Source organism: Protomyctophum parallelum, assembly GCF_964188405.1.
Source record: "Protomyctophum parallelum genome assembly, chromosome: 3".
Lineage (NCBI taxonomy): Eukaryota > Metazoa > Chordata > Actinopteri > Myctophiformes > Myctophidae > Protomyctophum > Protomyctophum parallelum.
In genome coordinates this window covers 49013896-49036437 of record NC_139698.1, presented here as the reverse complement: position 1 = coordinate 49036437, position 22542 = coordinate 49013896, and the positions used below count along the sequence as shown (strand labels likewise).

Here is a 22542-nt window from a genome sequence, read left to right as displayed (position 1 = left end):
TCCGTTTAGCCTGTGCAGTCGCGCAAATAATTCCCACAGAAAACCAAATTAGCCAAAGCCCATCTATCTCGCTGTTCAGCAGAATGGATAAAAAGAAAGTCCAGTCTGAAGAGCAGATGACAGCTTTCTGTTCTATATTTGTACAGTGTACATTACAGATTATGTAGCTGTAGCATTCAACAACTGTGGAAGAGATAGTGTGGCTTGAGAGACTACACAAAAAAACCCAAAAGTGGCATATTTTTGTAGCAGCTCCTTAGACATTTCAACATAATGAATGTTGAAAGCTATTTTTGTGCCTCCACTTTTGAAAATTAGTGGCTGCAACATTGGCTTGGCTTTCTATAGCTTTAACTTGACAGACACTAGACTATTGAAAATCAAATTCAGGCCAATCCATCCAGCTGAAAAGAGCCACCAATTAAAAGCATGGCAACTAGTTTGGAGCACAGCTGGGCTGTGTGAGTTGCTTTGTTTCCTAGAAGAAGAAAATGAAAGATAGACAGGCTCTGTTTAGACTCCGTGCACACTGAGGACAGAAAGCATTGTTGAGCTTTATCAGTGAGATGTAAATGACTTCTCTGTCTCCTCCTGTTTGTTAGGAGCATTATGCTATGCTTACACTGGCAGGGACTTGATCAGAACTAAAAGACTCCAGACACTTTGTCTAGTTATTGCTGCTGGTGTGTATGCACATCATTCAAACAAAGATGTTCATTTGGCCAAAGCTCCACTGTGAGTGGAATAATGTAAGACCTCTAACTAGCAATGCTACTACGCAGGTATTCAGATTGTTCGAATGTCATACCTTTCGGCAGTATCCGAGGAGGCACACACACCCCTACACCAGATACAGCTGCCTGTGGTGGAGTTACAGGCCTCTGGCGTGGGCAGCAGGGAACAGGGATCAGAGGGCACGGTCAGTGTGAGCAGGCGGCCCAGCGTGACGCCGTTGAAACCTCCCGACAGGAAGAGGCGGCCGTCCCAGCTTGTCATGGCCAGAGACACTGAGCGGTTGACTGGCTCGCCCACCGCCGAAGCTGATAGAGGGAGAGAGGGAAGAAGATACAGTGGAAGATACAGTGGTTTGGAAGTAAGAGTGGTTTGATTTAAAAAAGCAGCCACAGAGAATGAAATAATTAAGATGGCCATAGCATGTTTAGAACATGTATTAGAAATCTTTAAAAAAGACCTGCCCTGGCTATAATGAAGGCCAAGGAATAGTACTTAGCCAATAGTTTACGGAGATGTTTTTATAAGTCTATACGTTTTCTTATCTGATCTGGACCAAATTAGTTACTATTTTACAATGATGAGTTTTACTCACTTTGTTCATAATTTATAATAATAAGTAAACAAAGTCAAGTGAAATTACCTGGCTGTATCCAGGTGTTACAGTTGATCTGGTAGAGAGACACAGAGTTACTATAGTCCTCTGCTTCTGTCCTCCCTCCAACAATAACCATGGTGTCTTTGATCAGGTCTGCCGCATGGAAGAAACGAGACAGGGGCTGTATGGGGAAGAACATATCACATTAAGGACTCTTCTCTGTGTCTCATAAAATACAACACATGCTCACATTAAAATGTAAAGGATAGATTTTTCATCAATAGCAGCTAAGCTACTCTTCCTGGGGTCCACAACAAACATAACAATAAAAACTAGTGCCTACGCTACAGTACCTTGTTTCCCTGTGAGGGGACCAGCAGAGACCAGGTGAGGTTGGGGTAGTACAGGCTGTAGAGTTCTCCGGAAGGCTCCACGGTCTCCACGTGGAAGCGGTAGCCTCCGAACACATAGATGGCATCAGTCTGCTCATGATACACTGCTGAATGGCCATACAGACCTGAAGGAAGATGCAAAGACAATTCAGTGGTCAGTCAGAGTGAAACATAATCTCTGAACGAGACTTTATCATACAAAACGCTGTCATGTACAGTGGAAGTGATTATATGCCAGTTAATTATAAGCTATGTAAACACTATATATAGTAGTATATAACACTATATTACAGCTTTCAACACACAAAGCCCCTTTTTCCAACAGGGTTGAACCGGTATGGTTCTTTTTCCCCCGCCTAATAATAATATTGAACCAGTTCAGACTGTTTCTGCTGAAAATGAATTGGTTCAGAATCAGAACCCTAAAAGTTGGTTCAGGAAGAAATGGCCACCTGTTCAGGAACCAAAGTTATGTTGTGTGGAAAAGGGGCCAAAGAGCCATGCAGTTGCACAAGAGTGCTGTAAAACACAACGCCCATTTGGTTCATATAAAAGTCACAGGATAGGGCAATTCAGTTCAACAATATTAAAAAACAGCAGACTATTAGAGCTCCTCCAGACCTGTGGGAGGCGTCCCGGTATGAGCGGCGATGGTCCAGTTCCCAGACAGGAGACTAAACTCCAGCAGGTGGTGGTTGAAGCCGTTCTCAGGCGAGTAACCTCCGATCAGCAGCGCAGAGGTGTCTCGGCGCACCGTTAGAGTGTGGCCTGCCACCGGGGGCAGCAATGAGCTCTAAGGGTGGGAGAGGAGATCGCGGTCAGTCCACGGGCATTTATTACCACGATCCAGAAACCGTTTCATTTCAAAATGCTCTATATCGATTTTAGACATAATGTAGTATAACACATGTATATGTGTATCTCATTCCAGAATGAAACGCCATTCTGTATCACTATCTCACCTTGTACTCTCTCCAGACTAAACTACTGAGGTTGAGACTCCAGGTGTCCATGGCAACACCCTTCTCTGTGACCCCGCCCACCACCATCATAAAGGTGTGACTGGCACCCTTGCCACCAGGGAGAGGCTCATGATTGGTCAGCAGGACAGAGGCGTGGTGGTAGCGAGGGATGGGGGTGGAGCCTTCTTCTGCTGAGCTCGTCAACATTTGGGTCCAGCGGTGCTCTGACACTGAATATCTGAACGGGGCAGCAAGCATGTATGTCACTCATTCAATGATGGACATACATAGTCTTTACTTTACAGCCTCAAATTGTAGCTTTAACCCAGTTAGACCTGAGGCCGATTCTAGAAATGTGTTCTAAATCAGTTTTCTGAAAAACTCATGTTGCTATATCAGTGTTCAAAAGCCACCAAACCCCATGTGAAAATATTTTGTTTTCAATGTTCCACAATGTTTTTTAAATAGAAAAAAGAAAAGAAAAGAGAAATAGCATATCTGCAAGTTCATAGCGCGACGTGACGGACTATGAGCTTGTATTTTTGCTATTTTTGAATAGCCACGGTAGAAAATAATGGTTAAAAAAAATCACAGATGCGGTTAATATGAGGATCTTTATGATATAAGATGCCATTGTTCACCTGTAGACGTTTCCCAGGATTCCCTCTGAGAGAGAGAGTCCCCCGTACATCCAGAGGTTGCCCTGGGGCCCAGAGAGCAGAGAGTGTCCCATCCTCTGGAGGAACCTGTGAGCTTGGTTCTGTGGGCCAGGAGACAAACGCACAGCTGGAATGTTACCCGTGTCACTTTAGGAAGTTTAATACATAGTTGTGTTTAGTGACTGTGATTACATTGTGCTTGCTGCTATGTATTTTAGATGATATAATAAGTTGGAGAACACCGAGGCCATTTTAGTTTACTGGTGGTATCAGTTATGTGTTTTTAATCATTACCCCAAATAAAGATTTCCCCTCTGAAATAAATACTATCATTATTTATTTATTTACATGGTAACCCACAATTGCCCCTGGAAATAATTATGTTGTATTGTATGATACTGTAGATGTGACAACATGTTTCAATATAGCTGCTATGCCATTATAAGGAAAATTTAAATAAAGGGATTAATTTACTATGTGACCCTGTCTTGTGCCTACCGTACAGAAAGGCTAATAGGAAATGAGAGCAAGGGAGACTAAGGTTTGAGTGCACGTCACCATATTAAGTCGCTTACCACTGTGAATTGTGTGTTCAATAGTGTTTCCCACACCAAGCTACTGGAGTCCACGGGAACAGAGCAATCGGAGCCACCCCAGCCATCGGCGCACACACACACTCCCAGCGACTGAGACGAGCAAAGATATCAATCAGCAATCAATTAGCTCTTCACAAGTACACATTGGTAGACTGAATATAACTCAGCAGTCTCAAAAAGCATCACAGCGCTTACTATATTACAAGATCCTCTTCCCTCTGCGAGTCCACATTCCTGGGGACAGACTGGCTGGTCACAGTGAGGCCCGCCGTGGCCCTGGGGACACTGGCAGAGGCCTCCTTGGCACTGGGCGTCTCCCTGGCACACCGGTGACCCGTCCTCACCGCCGTCGGCACTCTGGCCACAGCGCCGCACCCAGTAGGAAGCGTTGAAGCCCTGGGGTTTGTCTGAGGACACGTTGGCCTCAAAGTAGACCGAGATCACACCTGGTGGTAAAACAAGAGATTAGAAGTGTTTATTCTGTTCTGCGTTATCCAACCATTCGACTTTCCAATTAAAACTATGAAATGAACAAATCTGTGCAATAAATACAAGGAGAAGGTTGCAGTTATTACCCGAGGTGGCCTCCACTGTGATTGGCTGTGTCCTGGTGGTCCCACAAAACGCCCCAATCAGATTGTGGTCTGAGTGCACCACTCCGTTGCCCAGGAAGCGAGGAAGGCCATCAAAAACATAGATGTAGGAGCTCTGAGAGACAAACGGGGAACGTGTCATGGGGATTATCATGCATTATATTACTTGTGTCCTACAAGCATTTGTGTGCGTGCCGTGCGTGCATGAAATGCTCTACTGTCAACAATTCAAAAGCAACATACAGTAGCAGTTTGTTTTAAAGAAGAGGTCTTAGTTGATATGGCTCAATGAGTCAATTACTCGTCCATAATGTGCAATCATTTTGTAGAAGTTGATATCAATATTTAATGATTGAGTGAAATTGCATGCGCACATGGTCCAGTCAGTACTCACAGCACATTGCGTGTGGGAGTCTGGGTGCAGCGTGAGAGCCACAGGCGGACACAGCTGGCCAGGGAGACATGGAGCCAGGTTCTCGGTCACAGACAGAACCCACAAACAGTGAGACAGGCCTCCCTTTCCCCCGATGCCTCCTCGCCATCCCAGAGAAGAGGAGAGTGGCAGGGGGGAGGTAGAGGTGGTGGAGAGCAGTATGGACCGTCCTTGACATTGGCGGAAGCATGTGCCGTTGTTGCTGAGGGAGAGAGACTTATTATTTAAGCAAAACAAAAGTCAGCATTGATGGAGAGAAATGTATGCTCAGACTTGCTCAGCCATGAGGTTTTTACTACGATAAAGCACAGGGCCCGGGGCATTATGAGACAGTGATAAAACTTGGAAAACACATAAAGACTTCTCATTTGTACAGCCTTTATTATCGTGTTGCTTCAAAACTAAGAATAATACAATAAAAATAATATATTCACACTGACAATCGACAACAGAATTGATGTAGGAGCCTGTGAGGTGTTTTCTCACCTGGGGTCACCGTAGTATCCAGGCAGGCAGGACTCGCAGTGTGTTCCCTGGGTGTTGTGTGTGCAGTAGCACTGGCCCGTCTGGTTGTGGCAGTAGCCCTGAAGTGGGTCACCATGGCCGTTACACTCACATGGCACACAGCCGCCACCACCAGCCAGAGCCGAACCAAAACCACCTGGACGACAGTGCTCACAGTGGGGGCCCGTGGTCCAGTCTAAAAACAGGGGCCAGAGAAGAAAAATAAAAGAAAGAGAGCGAAGAAAAGAAAGCAAAAGACAGCACAAATGTGAAAGAAAGAAAGATGTAAACAGAAATCCCAAGGCAAAGAAAGATAGGATGAACAAGAGACAAAGCAAACAAAGAAATTGATATATACACACACACACAGGACAGACACCAGAAAGAGCAAAGCCCAGCAATCTTTTATGTCTCACCCTGACACTGGTCGCAGATCCCTGGGGCAGTGATGCAAGTGGAGTGGAAGTTGCAGCCACAGTCAACGTCACACTCTACCCCGCTTAGCACCAGGGTAGCAGGGTCGGATGTCCAGCCAAGGGAGCATTCACACTCGAACCGTGGGCTGCCGCTGCACTGGCCCTTGCGACACTCATTATAACAACTGGGGGAAGAGAATAAAATGTCAGAATTTAGATGCATTTTATTTGCCAAGTATCAATGTTGATAAACATGACAATTTATACATTTATTGAATACAATGGAACAATAAGCACTACAGTAGACAAAATAAACACCATTATACACATGAACAGTGATATGAATCAGTGATAAAAATAGTGTGAAAAGTGTAAATCATGCCAGTTCAAAATGTCATGTCACATTAAACACAAGAGTGTAAATGGATCCAAATGGACCCTTATGGGTTCCTTAAACTTAATTAATTTACAAGAACTTACAAAGTCTGGTGGGGGAGATAACTCAATGTTAATATATGTGAGATGGTGGGTCTTTGGTTGCCAGAGACCGTGATAGGTGGAGAAACATTATCGATGCCTTCATGCGATCGAAGAGCATAATTAAGTGAAATGGTTTCTCCTTACGTCTGGTTGCAGTGCAGAGTGCCATCCCCCGTGTATCCCCTCTCACAGTGGCACTCGTAGGACGTGGGGGTGTTGACGCATGTGGCGAAGGGGTGGCAATTGTGGAGCCCCAGCCTGCACTCCTCCACGTCGGGACAGGAGGGATAGGACCAGACGGCGTCCCACTCGCCCTCGTCCAGGAGCTCCAGCCGTTCCAGTTCGATGTCCATGTCCATTTCAATGGGCCGTGGCGGGGCCAGCGTCTGGGGCTCCGGGCTGAAGGATGAGACATGGGAAATGTGAGAGATCACACAGGAAGCACATGATAACCCGTTTAGATTACGCCTGGATATTAAAGGTATATTCAGTGATTTCACTTAATTCAAATATCACTTATTTTTTTGTTTTGTTGTGATAATCCTCCCTACTATAGAGTGTGCGGGCCATATAAGGAGTTCCTCCCTGTCCCCAGTTAACCCCTGGGGGTCAAAAAACCTTAGGTTTCGTTTTTGACTCTCTATCCTGATTGGACGAAAGGCTGGGTCTCACAGCCAAAAACGAAACCTAAGGTTTTTTGAGTGAAATCACTGAATATACCTTTAACCATCTTAATACGAAGTTAAAAAATAAATAATAATAATAATAATAGGTGCTGGGGTTCAAGAGGTTACTGAAACTGTAATTACTGACTCTGAATGATTGCTATTCTGGTCATCAATGTCCCTTTGATGTTACCGTTCAAGACAATTATATCACGATGAAAAGAGCAAATGAGATATCTACAGTATTGTTCTTATTTCTACTCAGCAGGCAATCACAGCTACACTTTGTGTGTTTCCATTGAATGGTCAAGGTTCTACCCTCGTCTTTTTCCTTTCCATTACTACCTCGTACTAGATAATTGGAGGTACTTCTTTTTGTACACGGGACAGACACCCAAGTTCCAAGCAGGCTGAGCACATTGATATTAGACTAATTTTGCATGGTACCAGAAAGTCCAATTATCTGACTTAGTAATGGTTTAGTAATGTTAATTTAGAAGACAAGATTGTGTATCATGATTCACAATATTTAAAAAGTTAAATATGATCAATATATATATATAATATTGATAATAGAGCTCAGTATGTACAGTATATATAGCAAGCTATATTCCACTGACTGCTGAAAAATGTAAACTGACATTAATTGCCAACACACTGTGACACTAGTAGGAAAGCTGGTGCACAATGTAATAGGGGTTCAGGTTTCTTACTTGGCAGCCCTGGCTTCAGCCACAGCCACACTGCAGTTGTAGACAGAGGAGTCATCCATCCCTGCCCAATCTCCTCTCAGACATCTGTGTAAATGGGTGGAATACAGGTAAGGACTGGCAAAAACACAGCAATCACTCAAGAGCATCCGTACAATCATTAGATAGGCGGCAGTCAGGGGTAGATCACCGGATGGCAACCGCAAGGTTCCCAGTTCGAACCCCGGGCCCCCCCAGAGTTAGTGTCGAAGTGTCCTTGAGCAAGACGCTGAACCCCAAATGCTCCCGATGTGCAGGTTGGTGCCTTGCATGGTTTCCTCTGGCATCGGTGTGTGAGAATGGGTGAATGTAATGCATAATCTCTGTAAAGCGCCTTGGATAAAGGCGCTATATAAATGCACCGTGGACCATTTACCATTTATAGGTGCCAAACTGCCAACAATGCTGAATAATAACAATAAAACTAATGGCACAGTAGAGCACACATTGGTACAGAAGACAACATTATGACGTTGTCCTGTGGTCAAAATAGCCAATCTACAAGCTGACAATGCAAGCTCACAATGCGAGTATGAGAGTCTGCGACGCGTTGTGAGTTTGTAGATTGGCAATTTTCGCCGATCTACACCATGTAAATTAAGCATATAAGACTAAGCTATTTTTGAGAATGTCTGCCCATTTATTCACATTAAATCACATTTCTTACTTTCCAATCGTAGGGTTGTTGAAGTCACCACACCAGCCACACTGGAACGTCCGCAGGCAGTCTGTGCAAGTATTCAAAGCCGAGCACTGCTTACACTGGGGCACTGAGTGGACACTGGGCCGTAGATGGAATACAAAATGTGAATTATACACCACTGACCGACTGACTAATATTTACATAGAATGAAAATAGAATATTTACACAATTAGGACATAGCTATAACAATATTTTGTGTTTACTGTTGCCATGAAGGTAAGGAGAGTTAGAAAGAAAACTCAAACATGGACCTCATTGCAGTGCTTACCTGTCATACCAGTCTCTGCATTCTCCATACGGATACTTAGTGAGGTAGGCAGCAAAGTAGAAGCAGGCCTGGGCAGACTCACACCACGCACACTGGCTAGAGTTAGACAGACACTCCCCGCACGTCTTCCGCCTAGGATAGACAGTCATTTAATCTCCTTCCTTTGAAGATTTATTCGATTTCAACTGGTTACTTATGGTTACTTCCATACACCGTTTGTTTGCTTTCATCATTTTACCACTGTATGCAATTATATTTAGTTATGATGTGTTAATATTGCGAAAACATACAAGTCACTAAGTATAATTTCCACTTTCAATGTTTGTTTGCTTTCGTAGCTCGCACCTGTAATGATTGAGTGAGCATTTTAAGTGAAAGTGTGTAACATTCCACCGAGAGGTCAACTCAGATTGCTGAGGTGAGATTCTCTGTGGTAGCATGGTTGCTTGCCAACTTTTCACTTGAGGCAAAATGTCATTGTTATGCGAGTTTGAGGGCAAAAAGTAGGTGGGTGGAAGCCAACTGGGTCAGAGGATTCAGAGATATTACTCACTGATTGCAGACTTTTGGACACCCCCCTGGGTCACGGATGGAACCCTCTAGCCTTCCCCGCCGGCTGCACTGGTAGTCGCCTTTCTTGCTGAAGTTGATTTGCCACTCGCAGTATGGGTCCTGCAGGTTAGACTCTTTCAATCATTGTACTCATTCTGTCGACATTCAGTCATAACATTCTGATGCCTTGAGTTCTGATAATATAACATGTTAAATAACATAACATTGTAAGTTTAACTCATCACATAAACATTCATTTTGTCTTACATTTAGGCCGATATGTCATTTTACAACGGAACCCATCACACAAAGGCTACGTCAGCAGCACAGAGACAAACAAACAGCCAGCCATCATATATCTCCCATAGCAACCTGGTTACCTGAGTGCATGCTGAGCAGTCCCTGTATTCCTCGCACAGCGTGCAGTGCTGTGGAGCCAGCAGCAGATGGCGCTGGGTGGCTCCTTGCTCCTCAGGGCAGGGCTCTTCTTCTTGGTTGGCCCTCAGGAGGCAGCGGGCCAGGGACGGACACCAGCCGCAAGACTGGTCCGACAGGCAGGCCAGGCAGGACGTGTACCCCGAGCAGAACCCCGAGCGGTACGGCTCCAAGAACAGGAAGGAGATCTCCTAGAATGAAATTAACCAGACTAAGTGACTAGGGAAGCGGGACAATATCAGATTCTACACATTGCATGGGCACCTAACAAGGACACTTCAATTCACTCAATTTAATTCTGTGTTAATCACTCAAATAATGTCTGTTGCATGTCTGGTGAAATCAGTTTTTTTGTGCCCAAGACATGCCCAAAATAGGAACGCCTGGTTGAAATTGGTTGATATTAATGTCACTGCGAAAACTAAGACAACCTCCTGTCCAACTGCCCCATGTCATTCGGACTTGGCACTCACACTTCCTCCCGGCAGTGCCGTCCTGTTCCAGATGAGGGCCATCTCGCTGGTCTGTCCCGAGCCAGAGTTGTTGAGGTAGCCCTCAGCCTGGACCAGGTAGCGGTTCCCCCGGGTGAGGTTGGGGAAAAGACGAGTCCCGTCTGGACGGGTCAGCAGCTTCAGCTCCTTCTCCTGCTGAGCTGCCCAGCGACCGACCACCTCCTTCTCACCACAACGCAGGGACAGAAGGAAGAGTGGAGAAGGACTTCAGAAAACAGCAATGTAAAAACGAATTAGCAAAGTGAAAAAATAAATAGAAATGCATCTCTGTTACCGTAATGTGTCATTATTTCCAGCCATCCATTAACAATCTCATAAAAATAAAAAAATTTGATAAATAAAACATATCAAAAGCCAGGTTCTAAGTCTTTTGTCGATTTGTCCAAACAGGAGTAAAAGCTGTAATCCATAACTTCCATGATCGTTCTACTGGGATTTGAGTCCAGGTCCCCCCATATGAGACCAACTTTATACCACTCTGCCAATAAGGCATCAGGAGCTTCACTGAGTACCACTTCAACCACTAGGTGTCGTACCGACACCAGGTCTACATTTCTCAATGGTAAAAAAAGAAATATTTATATATATATATATATATATATATATATATAATAGCCGCAGGCGCACACTCATAGCTGTTTATTGGGGACACAGAGGAAAAAACAAAGTTTCCGACAGATATACTGCCTTTTTCAGGGTATGTAAACGAGTATCTTCTTCAGGGAGAGCACCTGCAACCACTGCAGATGTACTAGTCATACCATAAAGATTAAAATAAACTTGTATTCATTCAAATAAATTCCAGATTTCGAATAAGTGTAATTTCGAAACAATCGTCTCTTACCAGTTGGTTGGAGTTGGACCCCGGTGCCATGCGGGCCTCAAAGTGGAGCCTCTGGATGCGAGCCCACATGGCGACGGTCTCGATAGGAGGGGGAGCGGGCGGAGGAGCTCCCCACAGAGGGTGGATGAAGCCGCGGAACTGCAGAGCGACATCCATCTCCGTGGTGGGGCTCAGGATAATGTTGGTGCTTCGGAGGATGGATACCTGGGGGAAGTGGGGTGAGAATGGATGGAGGGAGGTGGAGGATAGATAGATGGAGGTGTACACCCATCAACAGAAGCATTACTCTCTACCGGCTGCTGCACTACTTATGACAAAGTAAGCCTCTCTATGAGGATGTGGTAAAAAGCAGCAGGGGAGAATGGAAATAAAACAGCATTAGAACTGAGCAATGAAGTCACTTGAAATACACATGGCAGAAAAGAAACAGTAAAAAGTGTGATTTGTGACATATATCAAAACACAAAAATAGCCATTTAACAAGCTTTTGCCTTGATTACGATTAACAAACAAACGACTAAGCTTGTAGATATGTTATTTCCACTGAATGTTGTAGATATGTTATTTCCACTGAATGTTCACCTATTTTTGCTGAATGTTCACCTATGACATGCCCAGATGAGGGATGCTAAAGGTTCATGTGGTTAAATTCAGGGGTTACAGTGTCAAAGCAGACGACTTGGAAGGTTGAGTAGCAGCAGAGGAAGGAGGATGAGTGTGTGGGGAGGGGGGGTTAGTGCTGTAGTTACAACAGGATTTAGGATTCGGGACTCCGTACCTTATCAGGCTGGGAGTCGTTGCGGGGGTGCTGGAAGGTGAGCAGGTGCAGTCCCGGGACATAGTTCTCGGTGCGACAGGAGTGGAGGGAGGTTAAGAAACGGGTACGCTCCCCCCACCAGCCGTACGCCCCAGAGATCTGGTCCACGCGGCACGCACTTCGCTCTGCGAGACCGAGAGGGAGAGGTCAGCACACAGCAGAAGACACACTTGACCTCTTTTGAGATTATATAATGTATTTCGTTTGAAAAGAAAAACAAAGACATACAATGCATTTACTGGTCAATGGACTGAAACCAGTGCCGTCAATGCATCTTATTTGGGTGGTGCGTTCTCAAAAAGAAAAGGGCGAGAAAAGAGGTGACCCGACTGTACCCAAGCACGTTTTCAACAGGAGAGGCAACTTGCAGATTGCAGTCGGACATGCCCATTGCCGGTCAATCGAGCGCAGTCGGGTCATCTCGCTTCATCTATTGACGAGCGCCCCCCCAAAAAAGGAGTCTATCCTATTTCACCTCCCAATTTATTTTCCCGTCAAAGCACAATAAACCCCTCCCTCTTTCCTTTTCAGCCCTCCTTCCTCCCTCTCTGCATCTCACCTGACACCGGTAGGCAAGACTCGTTCTGGACACACCAGCCGAAGTCTCCGGGAGCGTGAGCCAGGGAGGGCGGGGTGCCACTGAACACCAGGCAGGACTGGCAGTCGGACAGGAAGCGTGCTAGACCCAGGCAACCGGTGCTGCCGCACTGTGGACCACACAAGTGGTGGTTACATATGACAGAGACTCTAATGACAGATGTTAATGCTGCTAAAATCATGATAACCTGTAATCATAACTGTAAGCATTGTACAAATGTTGAGGTTATCTTAATAATTTGGAAAATATGGATACACAATCATATGGGATTAATTGCGAAATAGCAGCGCCAAACGATTTTACGAGAGTTCTGAGATTCTGTCTATAGTCAACGCAATGCATTGATTTACAGCTTGCACATCAGTATTAGAAGAAAAAGAAACACAGACAAAATTGAAGTTCATTCCACATTAATTAAAGATGGGGTGCAATAGGGGGGGGGGGGGGGTCTTACTGGGTTGGACGGCTGGTACTCCCGACAGCGACCTTCACACCAGCTGCATTCGGGATTCTTCAAACACATGCTCTCGTCGGGTGCCTCAGCACATACAGCATCCTGAATGCACAAGGCACAGCATCACAAAGTGCACTACCAAATACCGACCTACATCTGAATTATTCGTCATCACTACCAGTCTACCACACCCCCTTCTGCCATGACTCCTTATACAGTGCCAACCAGTTCACCAGTCTCCTCATGAGTCCAACTCCCAGTGCGTTCACTCCCTAGTGCTCTCTGCACTCACCCTGCGTCGTGGATCACTGCTGATGAACAGCGGAACTTTGTAAGCCACAAGGTCTCCGCGGGCGACGCCGCTGTAACCCCCGGCAACCAGCAGTACCTGGCCCTCCATCACCGCAGCGACATGAGAGTAACGCCCTCTCACGGCCTCCCCTCCTATGGGAAAGTGAGACACACGATTATACTGTATGTAGTGTTGACCATTTAAGCCATTATTGATACTTTTCGTATGAGTAGTGAAAATAGCAGTTTTCTTTTAAGATAATGACATTGGAAAAACTAACATTCATAGAGGATAAGTTCTATAAAAAGTGGGAAAAGTGGGATCTCTTCTTTCAGCCTATCGATAATGTATGAGGATTTCAATGAATGTATCCTGTAATACAAAAAAATACAGCCTTGTTTTTGTCGTGTTTCCTTTTTTTGTCCCTTGCTTTTTTCTTCTTTTTTTATTGTCTGTTTTTTTGTTTGTGTTTTGTTGTCTTTTTATCAATAAATATTAACTGAAATAGATGATAATGACATTCTCAATGCCAGGTTGAAAGTGGTTCAAACCACTGTATAAGATGTGCAGCGTTTGTGATTGTACATGTTCATGTGTGAGAGAGTGTACAGTACATTGAAACATGGCTCTACTGGGACTCACTGTTCAGCAGACTGTCCCCAGCAGAAACCCACTGGTGACATCCCAGGTGGTAAAAGAAGATTTCCTCATCGTAGCACTTCTCCTCTTGGTAATGAATATGCACATTCCCCCCTGAGAAGTACAGGTTGCATGGAAAGAAAGGATAATACAATAAGCCCCAGGGTGCTGTGAAGTTTAAAATGTTGCATTTCTAGCTTCATTACGTGACACCTGCCTCGATGCATCAGGTTTGTGAAAGAAAACTTTCCCAGAAGAAAATGTAAAAACAAACGAAAGAAAGAAAAGCATTTAATTGCCAGTATTAATGGGCCACAAATCTTATTGCCGAGTAATGGTTAAACGGTCAATTACCAAAATCACTAAAACGATGCGATGCATTTAATTATCGACCAGAAATTAGTGGATGCTGTGTACATGCAACCCTGCAGCACCCACCCGGCAGTCAAAACAGGGAAATACTGTCCTGTCGTCGACACACTGGATCCAACCACAAGATATTAGATATCTGTCCGTCCTCCAAACGCCAGCCTGCCTGCACAGTACCCCTGAGTCTCTAATAACATACCTTTATTGAAAGGATAAGCCCCTTGAGATGTCGCATCTCATTTTAGAGGGGGTCCTCAACACAGATACATTGTACAATACAGTTCACAAAGCAATACAACAGTACAACCATACACACAGAAAGGACAAAACAAAACAAGACAAAACAAAAGCTCTCCCAAAGATAGCTCCCACCCCACTATTTCAACCCTAAATAGCAGAGTTCATATGGGGAAAAATATATACCCTTTGCACAATAAGACCATGTTATTAGGCAAAAAAACTAAACAAAAGCAAACAAGCAATACAAGCATGCATAATGTGATAATAATGAACAGCAGCATCGAGCCAGCAGGGAACACATATGAAGGTACATGCAGATCGGTCGGTATGTTATATTTATGGAAAACTCTGTACACCACACACACTCACCGTAGACCACCATGTAGTTGCCGATGACGGTGGCCGAGTGGAAGGCCCTCTCTCTGGGACCTGTGGCCGGGAAACGCGAACGAAATGCCGTCCAGAAGCGCTGGTCGACGTGGAACGCGTCAGTGTTGTTCACCCTCACGCTGAACCTTGGATAGGGCACAGGAAGAACAGAGGGTTTTCATACTTCACTGTACCTGTGCAGTCTCAGTCAAGCAGTGGTAAGGCAACTTTAACCCACTAAGATCAGAGGCTGAATCAACAAATACCTTCAAAATCAAATCAGTAGTTCAACAAATTCCTTCAAAATTAAATCAGTAGTTCAAATTAAATCAGTAGTTCAAATTGAAGATTATTCAAAGTCTTTCAAACTCTATCAAGATTTGTTTTACTTTACTTTACTCTACTTATAAATTAAAAATATCAGGTGTACAAGCTCGCAGCACGGTACAACGTGTTGCGCTGTTAGCTTGTATATCTGCTATTTTTGAATAACCAACTCAGAAATCGAATATAATGACACAGGTGCTTTCCCGGGTTTAATGGGTTAATTATGTTATAAACTATGACAATGATAAATATTTAAGTATCAGTGACTAGAGGAGCTTACTAATTGTATTGCACTTTTTCATCTTATGTGAACATTGACTAACGACAACGTTGACTATTTTCAACTACAAATTACCAATATGCCAACTCATTATGGAAAGCAAACTGTGATATACCCTCGTTCGTAATTACTTTCATCCATAGCTATACATACACAGTGGTACACTCCAACAGCGCATGTCACACTCACACTCTCTCACACATACACACACACACACACACACACACACACACACACACACAAACAGCAACCTGTTGTCTAGACTTTAACTAACTACGCGCCTGTGCACCACCTGTGTGTATGTGTACCTGGCAGTGGTGGGCCTGTGGCCCCCGTAGACCAGCAGAGTTCTGGAGGGGCTGTGGAACACCATGGAGTGTCCGGCGGTGGCGGGGGGCTTCCCCCCTGTGAACTGAACCGTCTCCCACAGCCCCGAGCCCAACAGATTGAAGCGGCAGAGAGAGGACGAGAACATGTCCTCCTCAGTGCGCCCTGCGAAATGTACAAATTCTAAGTAAATGTTTTACTCTCCCAAGTGTTCTCACGCACGCACGTGCACGCACACGCAGTCACACACACACACGTGACAATACCTCCAAAAACATAGAGATGGTAGTCCACCACAGCTGCCGCGTGATTAGCCAGCTTAGGAGCTCCAGGCGAATTTGACAGGCCGAGCTGCTGCCAGTCATCCTGGGCAGGGCGGTACATCCAGACATCGCTGGCTAGAGTGCCGTCGGCTAGCTCGCCCCCGAAGATGACCATATTACCCTTCCACTCCACTGCCGTGTGGGAGTGACGAGCAGCCTGAAGCAGAGGAGGGGCGGGCAGAAAGCCAGGAGGAGAATGAGAAGTACATTATGGTGATCATGATGAATGAGTGCAATTGTGTTCAGAGTGCAGTGCACTGCAGGGTTTAAAAACAAGTCTCACAACTGAAAGGTTTTGTTAGGCCAAGTCCCAAACTGCAATTTGTGAAAACAGCGTGAAAGGAGCCTGTCACACTAGTGCTCTGTTTCCTAAACAATTAGCACAGTATGTTAAATTATGATGTTTTGGCATTATCATTCATCATTATCACTTCTGTTCCTGCTATTCTACATACAACCAATAGTTGAAGAGGCGTATTTATTTTCAGCATACGACTGTACTTACAGGGGAGTGACCGTAGGACCTGTTCTCCCACTGGTTGGAGGTGAAGTTGTATTTGACCAGGTCGCCTAGAGCTCTGTTCAGGTCAAAGCCTGAAACATATCGCATAAGCAAGATTATTATTAAAACAGGATACATGTTTTATTCAAAAAGGACAAAAATCAAAATAAAAAACTTGACCTTGAATATAATACACCACATTCTTATGCTGAACAAATTATGTTATGCGAATACATTGGAGTCTGTAAAAAGACTCTTGTTCACCACCAAATTATAAACGAAACAAAGTCAATAAAAAATAGATTCCTCGAGTAAGCACTGTAGGCTTCTCACCTCCAAACATATACATTGCTCCAGTAGAGGACAGGTAGACTCCAGCAGACCCTGTCCTGGGGGGCATGTAGGGGTCACCTTCACTAACGCTCCACCACTGCCCCCCTCCGCTGTCCTCACGGAGGCCAAGTTGGCAGCTCTGGCCCAGGAAGCCTGAGCTACACAAACAGCGCTCTCCTTTCTGAAAGACAAAGAGCATGAGTAACAGCTGAGTGGCAAAACCCAAGCCCGTTTTCAAAAGCATTTTGACAGAACCAGAAGATGCAGGGTTTCAAACAAAACTTGTGCCCTAAGAGGCTCACAGAGGCCTCATTCAGGTATATCTGTGGTGTCGATTATGTCCACATGCAACCACTGGAAATGAAATATGTCGAAAACTGTATTTTTGTCCATTTAAGCAATTCTACCAAGAGTCCATTTCATAAAGGCATTACTTTAATAAACATAAACAACACAAGTAAGTCTGTATTTACAACCAAAATAAGCCTATTACATTATGCATCACAAAATAACATTAAACACATTATGTACTTGATGTACATTTCTGTACAATTATCTCCTCTGACCTTGTCACACTGGCCGTGCTGGGCGCAAGCCTGGGAGAAACAGAGAGGGCTGGTACAGTCCACACCTCCCCAGCTCTGGTGGCACTGGCACTGGGAAGTGGCTGAATCACAACGACCATGGCCCCCACAGGCTCCGGGACACAAAGAGAAGGTGTAGGTGGCATTGAAGCCCAAGAGGTTGTAATTAGCATCACTGAAGAGGTGGAGCAGCATCTGATAAGGAGAAGGAAAGGGAATAGCGTTATTCAACATGCATTCATGAGGACAAAAAACTTTATTCACACATGTTCTTAATTTACTCAAATAATCAAACAACTACAATCTATTAGTAACTAGGCTATGCTCATTGCTCAGATAGCCCAATGCTGACAGAATAAGGCAAAGTCCAAAGAATAAAAATGCAAGCCTGTTAACTCATTTCATCAATGACGCTGTATGCCTTCTGACATAAAGAAAGTCTCTAGTCTAAACCATTCGAAGACAGGGAAAAGACAAAAATCGAGAGATTTAAATGGTTGTTATCACCTTGCCAGACTTGGCTTCCATGGTCTGCGGCAGAGTGTTGCCACTCAGACTGGCCAGAAGAGGGCTTTGGTATGAGTCTCCATCGTACACAAATAGGTAGTCATAGGTACACTCTGTGTCCATGAAGGTGAAGTTCAGGACGATGCGGTGATTGTTGGTTGGAGCTAGCAATACAAACAATAGGTGTGAGTCTCAAACTAACTAAATATATTATAAACAAAGTAATTATATTACATAGATCTATAAAATAGAAGTGTATTCCCAGTGAATTAAAGGAATACTTTGTGGATTAAAATGAGATCAATCTGCTATTTTTGAATTGCCAAAGCTTAAAATAGGGTTAAACAGATTTTGATATTATAAATATATATAGATACTAACACCCTGGGGTTCTCAAAGTGGATCCCACTTTGAGAACCACTGCTATATATCACTCTATATAAAATGGGTTGCTTATTAATTTACCTTTGATGAGCCACTCGCAGTTCCCATTGACAGAGTAGTTCCCTGGCCCATCTGTGACGTAGCCTGGGGGTCCCCTCAGCACCTGCCTGTGGCCCTTACAGTCCCCTGCCCAGCATCCAGGGCCCCCGGCTAGCAGCAGCACCAGTGGCAGCAGGGACACAGGAAGGAGGGAGGCCATCCTCACCACCACCTTTTGGAAGCAAGCAATAACTACAAGTTAGGCATTTAGCAGGCGCTCTTAACCAGAGCAACTTACAATAAGCATATTAAGCAAGGTAAACACATACATCCCAAATGCAGAGAGACAGTGTAGTGCCTCAGTAAACTAGGATCACGAGTAAACCAAGAACCTAAACAATTACTATCAACTATAGATGAGTTGGCCCAGGCGGTGGCGTAACCGTCTTGGCACCCGACTGGTAATCCAGTCGCAGTGTGCCGCGGGTTCGACTCCCGAGCCCGACACGGCCTTTACTGCATGTCTTCCCCCATCTCTCTCCCGTTTCCTGTCAGCCTACTGTCTGTCCCTTCAAAAAAACCAATAAAAGGCGTAAGCCGCAAAAAAAAAAAAAAAACTATAGATGAGTTTGCAGTTGTTATGACGTGACGGCAGCCGAATAATAAATGTTCTGAGAATTCAAATCAAACATTCTGTTCAGCAACTACAAGGCAGTAATAACATGCAGCAAATAAATTATAATATAGACACTGTAACCAAAATTGTTTACAGGTCGAAAAATGGGGCCTGGTGTGTGCAAAGCCATCAGAGGGTATGGCAGGTCCGATTATGTCTAGTTATGTTATCAGCACCAGTAGAGTGGGATCTGATTCTGGGATAACATTATTTTGGACCCGTGACAGTGAATTTCATGTTTCATACTGATCCAAGAGCCAATGTGAATATGTGATGCGAACAGCAGGGTCGCATCAGGGAACACAGCAGGGTTTTCACTACAGGCCTGGTTGCCAGGAAGGCTGATGCCAGCTTTATGGAACTAAATGGAACATTCTGACATTTGCAGGTTAACAGTCCTCAGTCTCATTAATACCATTATAGCAAGTACACCTGGGACAACAAAACATACATGCTTGCTTCTGCAGGCACGTTCAATTTAATTTACTAATAAATGATGTGTATAATAATGTTGGAAGAAAAATGGATGCCTGCAAGCTGCAATGCTGCTGTCTCTTCTTGCATTAATGAAAGCTAGGATGGTGATAACAATTAACAAGCTATTCTGTTGCTACAGAGATACGTGCTGCAGTGCAACATACTAGCATCAACAGAAAACAAATGCCACAACCCCCTTGACCGTTTATTCACCTAGTTAATAGTAGCAACTGCAAGTAACCTCATCCACTGCCAATGCATAATGCATATCGACTTGGACATCGATTATCTTGCATGGGTAGCTTTCTAGCCAACTACACGGTCCATGTAGCCTACTGTGCAAACAACGACATACGCATACTGCATACATACATAGAAATAGGGGTTGTAAGATATTGCAATTCTGCACGTCGCTGCTACAGTGAAGCGAGGGGGCTAAAAACACCTAGCAGAAGATAGATAGCCGCAGGATATCACAACAGACCAGGGAGACTTGGAGAGAGGCTATAGCTAACGGTAATAACGGCCACATTACTCACCAGTCCCCGTCTCTTCGGGCTCATTGCAGATTTACATTTTCGACGAAGAGCTTCACCACAGAAGCCAACAATTCGTTCGCTGGTTAGCAGCTAATGCTGCTAGGCGACGGTGGTGGGAGTCAACTGGGTTCACAAACACTGACTACACAGCAGCCTGTTATTGCTAGCCAGTTAGCCACCGTCGTTAGCCAGCTTGGCTAGATCCAGATGCGCAGTACCAACGTTAAGCAGGCAGCAGCAAACGCCATAATGTGATAACTTATATGTCTTCTTATTGATGAATTGTTAATAATGTAACGATTCAATCGTGTGCCACGGCATTATGCGCTATGAAGTCAGTACAGTAGCACCACAACCCCTGCGGTCCATCTCGGGGATATTATTATAGATGCCTCTTGTTTTGGTGATGCAGTCCAGTCGTTGCCAACACAAAAGGCAGACCTTTAACTGTTGTGGTTCTACACTGCCATCTACCGGACATCTCTGACCTTGTTTTCCACATCTGGTCGCAATCCTGACCTGTGTAGTACACCGTTTACTACACACACAAGTGGTACAGACAGTATACCGTTATGGCGGGTAACACTTGCAGATAAGGTTCATGAAAAATGCTTAACTAATGCTTAACTAATACATTAGTTAAGCATTAGTTAATAATTATTTCATGAACCTTATCTGCAATTAAGTGTTACCAAGTTATGTGTGGTGATGCGAGGTTACAGACACAATTCACTATACACTCATATCATGTTTGCTGAATTAGACGTGGACCTTTAACTGTATTACATAAGGGAAAGTGTTTGCCACATTATTATTATTATTATTATCATCATCCATTATTTCCTCATGTGAACGGGCACTTAATGTTGACGGAACCTTACTACTGCATTCCTCAATGATGACAGCTAAATACCAACATCCCAAATATGCTGGTGTCTATAATCTGGATACAAGCATGCTTCTGTTCTGACTTCAATATAATTTGTACGTACAAATTTTATGTTGGTGCAAAAACATACATCCGATATGAAACACTCCTGTACTTCTGTTGCCGTAAATCTTGTCAAATTATCTTTTCATTTTTCACTTTAAACACAGCAGTATTATTTGAAGGTACATCTAATGTAGAGAATTACCGTACTTCTACTTTGGATGCTATATGACGTGCACATTTCCATTATCAACATTGTAGGTGCTCTTTGGAACCTTGTCTAATTTTGGAGTCATAGTCATAGACATGTTACTGACATCATAGATGACTGATGTTACACAGCCTGGCCTAGTCTAAGATCCACAATGCATCCACACCACACCATTCCTATGTGTTTCCCGAGATCTACATAATTCTATTTTCATGGTATTACTAGTTTAGTTTACTCTATTTTTATATAATCTTCCATCTCAATTTGTTTGTTGACTCCATATTTGGGTCTTAGTTAGGCTATCACACATAGTACTTTCTGTTCATCTTTCTGATATGGCTAATGGGGACCATAATTAGAAAACAGAGCAACTGGAGTATTTCTCTACAGAAGCAGATTTCAAACTATATTTGTTAATATTGAGCTTTTTCACCATGATTTGACAACTGAATGTATGTTTTTAGGTAAGAATAAATGTGGTGCATTACCTCAAATTCCTCATGCAGAAATAAAGAAACCTCAAAATGATGACTATACAGAAGGCCAACACATTTGTTTGTGAGTTGGGAACAACAGTTTAAGTGAAATAACTTGTAAGAATGGAAAATGGGACATTCAAATGTAAAAGTTCTAATAATATTTTAAATGATGCTGTTGCGTAAGTGTGATCTTAAAATGTATTTTCATCTCTTGCAGCCATTGAAAAATGTTGCGGGCCATTACCAGAGGTTAAAGATGCAATTTCCATGTATGATTGTCAGAAGGAAAACTTTTCTGAAATGGAGGTACAGTATAAATGCTGTCATGAATATAAAATGGAAGAGGAGGACAAGGCAAAATAATTAATTGTATAGGTATGTGAGTATTGGCTATTTCAAACAGCATTTAATATTAGGCTTCTAGTTCTTATAGCAAATGATGCAATGATGTTGTAAACATGCTGCTACTGGTGTGTGTCATGAATGAATGAATATCTAGAAACAGGCCCATGACTTGTTTTTCCTAGACCATTGCGTAAGAGCACTGACAAAACTCTGTCCAACACTTTGGTCTCACACAAGATATCTTGAAAACTACAGGCTGGGTTGCCATGAAACGGCTGATAAAACCACTGCTTTTGGTGATCCCACAGTGGCTCAGGAGTGGCAGTGGTTCAGGGGTAAGTAGAGTGGCCGGTAGAACAGCTGGATGGGAACCAATGAGAATCTGTATGCCGGAATATTCAGGGTGA

At 43.9% G+C, this 22542-nt stretch overlaps 1 protein-coding gene across 2 annotated transcripts in view; it reads right to left on the bottom strand.

Annotated features, from left to right (window-relative positions):
• megf8 (multiple EGF-like-domains 8) overlaps positions 1 to 20580 on the bottom strand; it is a 30191-nt gene extending 9611 nt beyond the window's left edge. The window contains exons 1-34 of one of the 2 annotated variants that reach the window (XM_083760439.1): positions 20170 to 20580; positions 18520 to 18709; positions 18055 to 18218; positions 17530 to 17742; positions 16964 to 17144; positions 16634 to 16722; positions 16072 to 16285; positions 15787 to 15970; positions 14872 to 15017; positions 13897 to 14007; positions 13255 to 13406; positions 12963 to 13064; positions 12470 to 12617; positions 11872 to 12035; positions 11094 to 11297; positions 10211 to 10411; positions 9683 to 9928; positions 9304 to 9422; positions 8751 to 8882; positions 8447 to 8560; positions 7744 to 7827; positions 6510 to 6764; positions 5886 to 6070; positions 5452 to 5665; positions 4927 to 5167; positions 4515 to 4647; positions 4135 to 4385; positions 3919 to 4029; positions 3326 to 3444; positions 2685 to 2922; positions 2344 to 2515; positions 1684 to 1847; positions 1376 to 1511; positions 809 to 1040 (exon numbers count right to left, since the gene is read on the bottom strand). In XM_083760439.1, coding sequence (XP_083616565.1) covers positions 809 to 1040; positions 1376 to 1511; positions 1684 to 1847; positions 2344 to 2515; positions 2685 to 2922; positions 3326 to 3444; positions 3919 to 4029; positions 4135 to 4385; positions 4515 to 4647; positions 4927 to 5167; positions 5452 to 5665; positions 5886 to 6070; positions 6510 to 6764; positions 7744 to 7827; positions 8447 to 8560; positions 8751 to 8882; positions 9304 to 9422; positions 9683 to 9928; positions 10211 to 10411; positions 11094 to 11297; positions 11872 to 12035; positions 12470 to 12617; positions 12963 to 13064; positions 13255 to 13406; positions 13897 to 14007; positions 14872 to 15017; positions 15787 to 15970; positions 16072 to 16285; positions 16634 to 16722; positions 16964 to 17144; positions 17530 to 17742; positions 18055 to 18218; positions 18520 to 18709; positions 20170 to 20193 — 5633 coding nt within the window. In that variant the 5' untranslated portion in view covers positions 20194 to 20580. The remainder of the gene's footprint in view (positions 1 to 808; positions 1041 to 1375; positions 1512 to 1683; positions 1848 to 2343; positions 2516 to 2684; positions 2923 to 3325; positions 3445 to 3918; positions 4030 to 4134; positions 4386 to 4514; positions 4648 to 4926; positions 5168 to 5451; positions 5666 to 5885; positions 6071 to 6509; positions 6765 to 7743; positions 7828 to 8446; positions 8561 to 8750; positions 8883 to 9303; positions 9423 to 9682; positions 9929 to 10210; positions 10412 to 11093; positions 11298 to 11871; positions 12036 to 12469; positions 12618 to 12962; positions 13065 to 13254; positions 13407 to 13896; positions 14008 to 14871; positions 15018 to 15786; positions 15971 to 16071; positions 16286 to 16633; positions 16723 to 16963; positions 17145 to 17529; positions 17743 to 18054; positions 18219 to 18519; positions 18710 to 20169) is intronic. The other variant, XM_083760440.1, reaches the window with a different exon arrangement.
• Positions 20581 to 22542: the final 1962 nt, after the last annotated feature.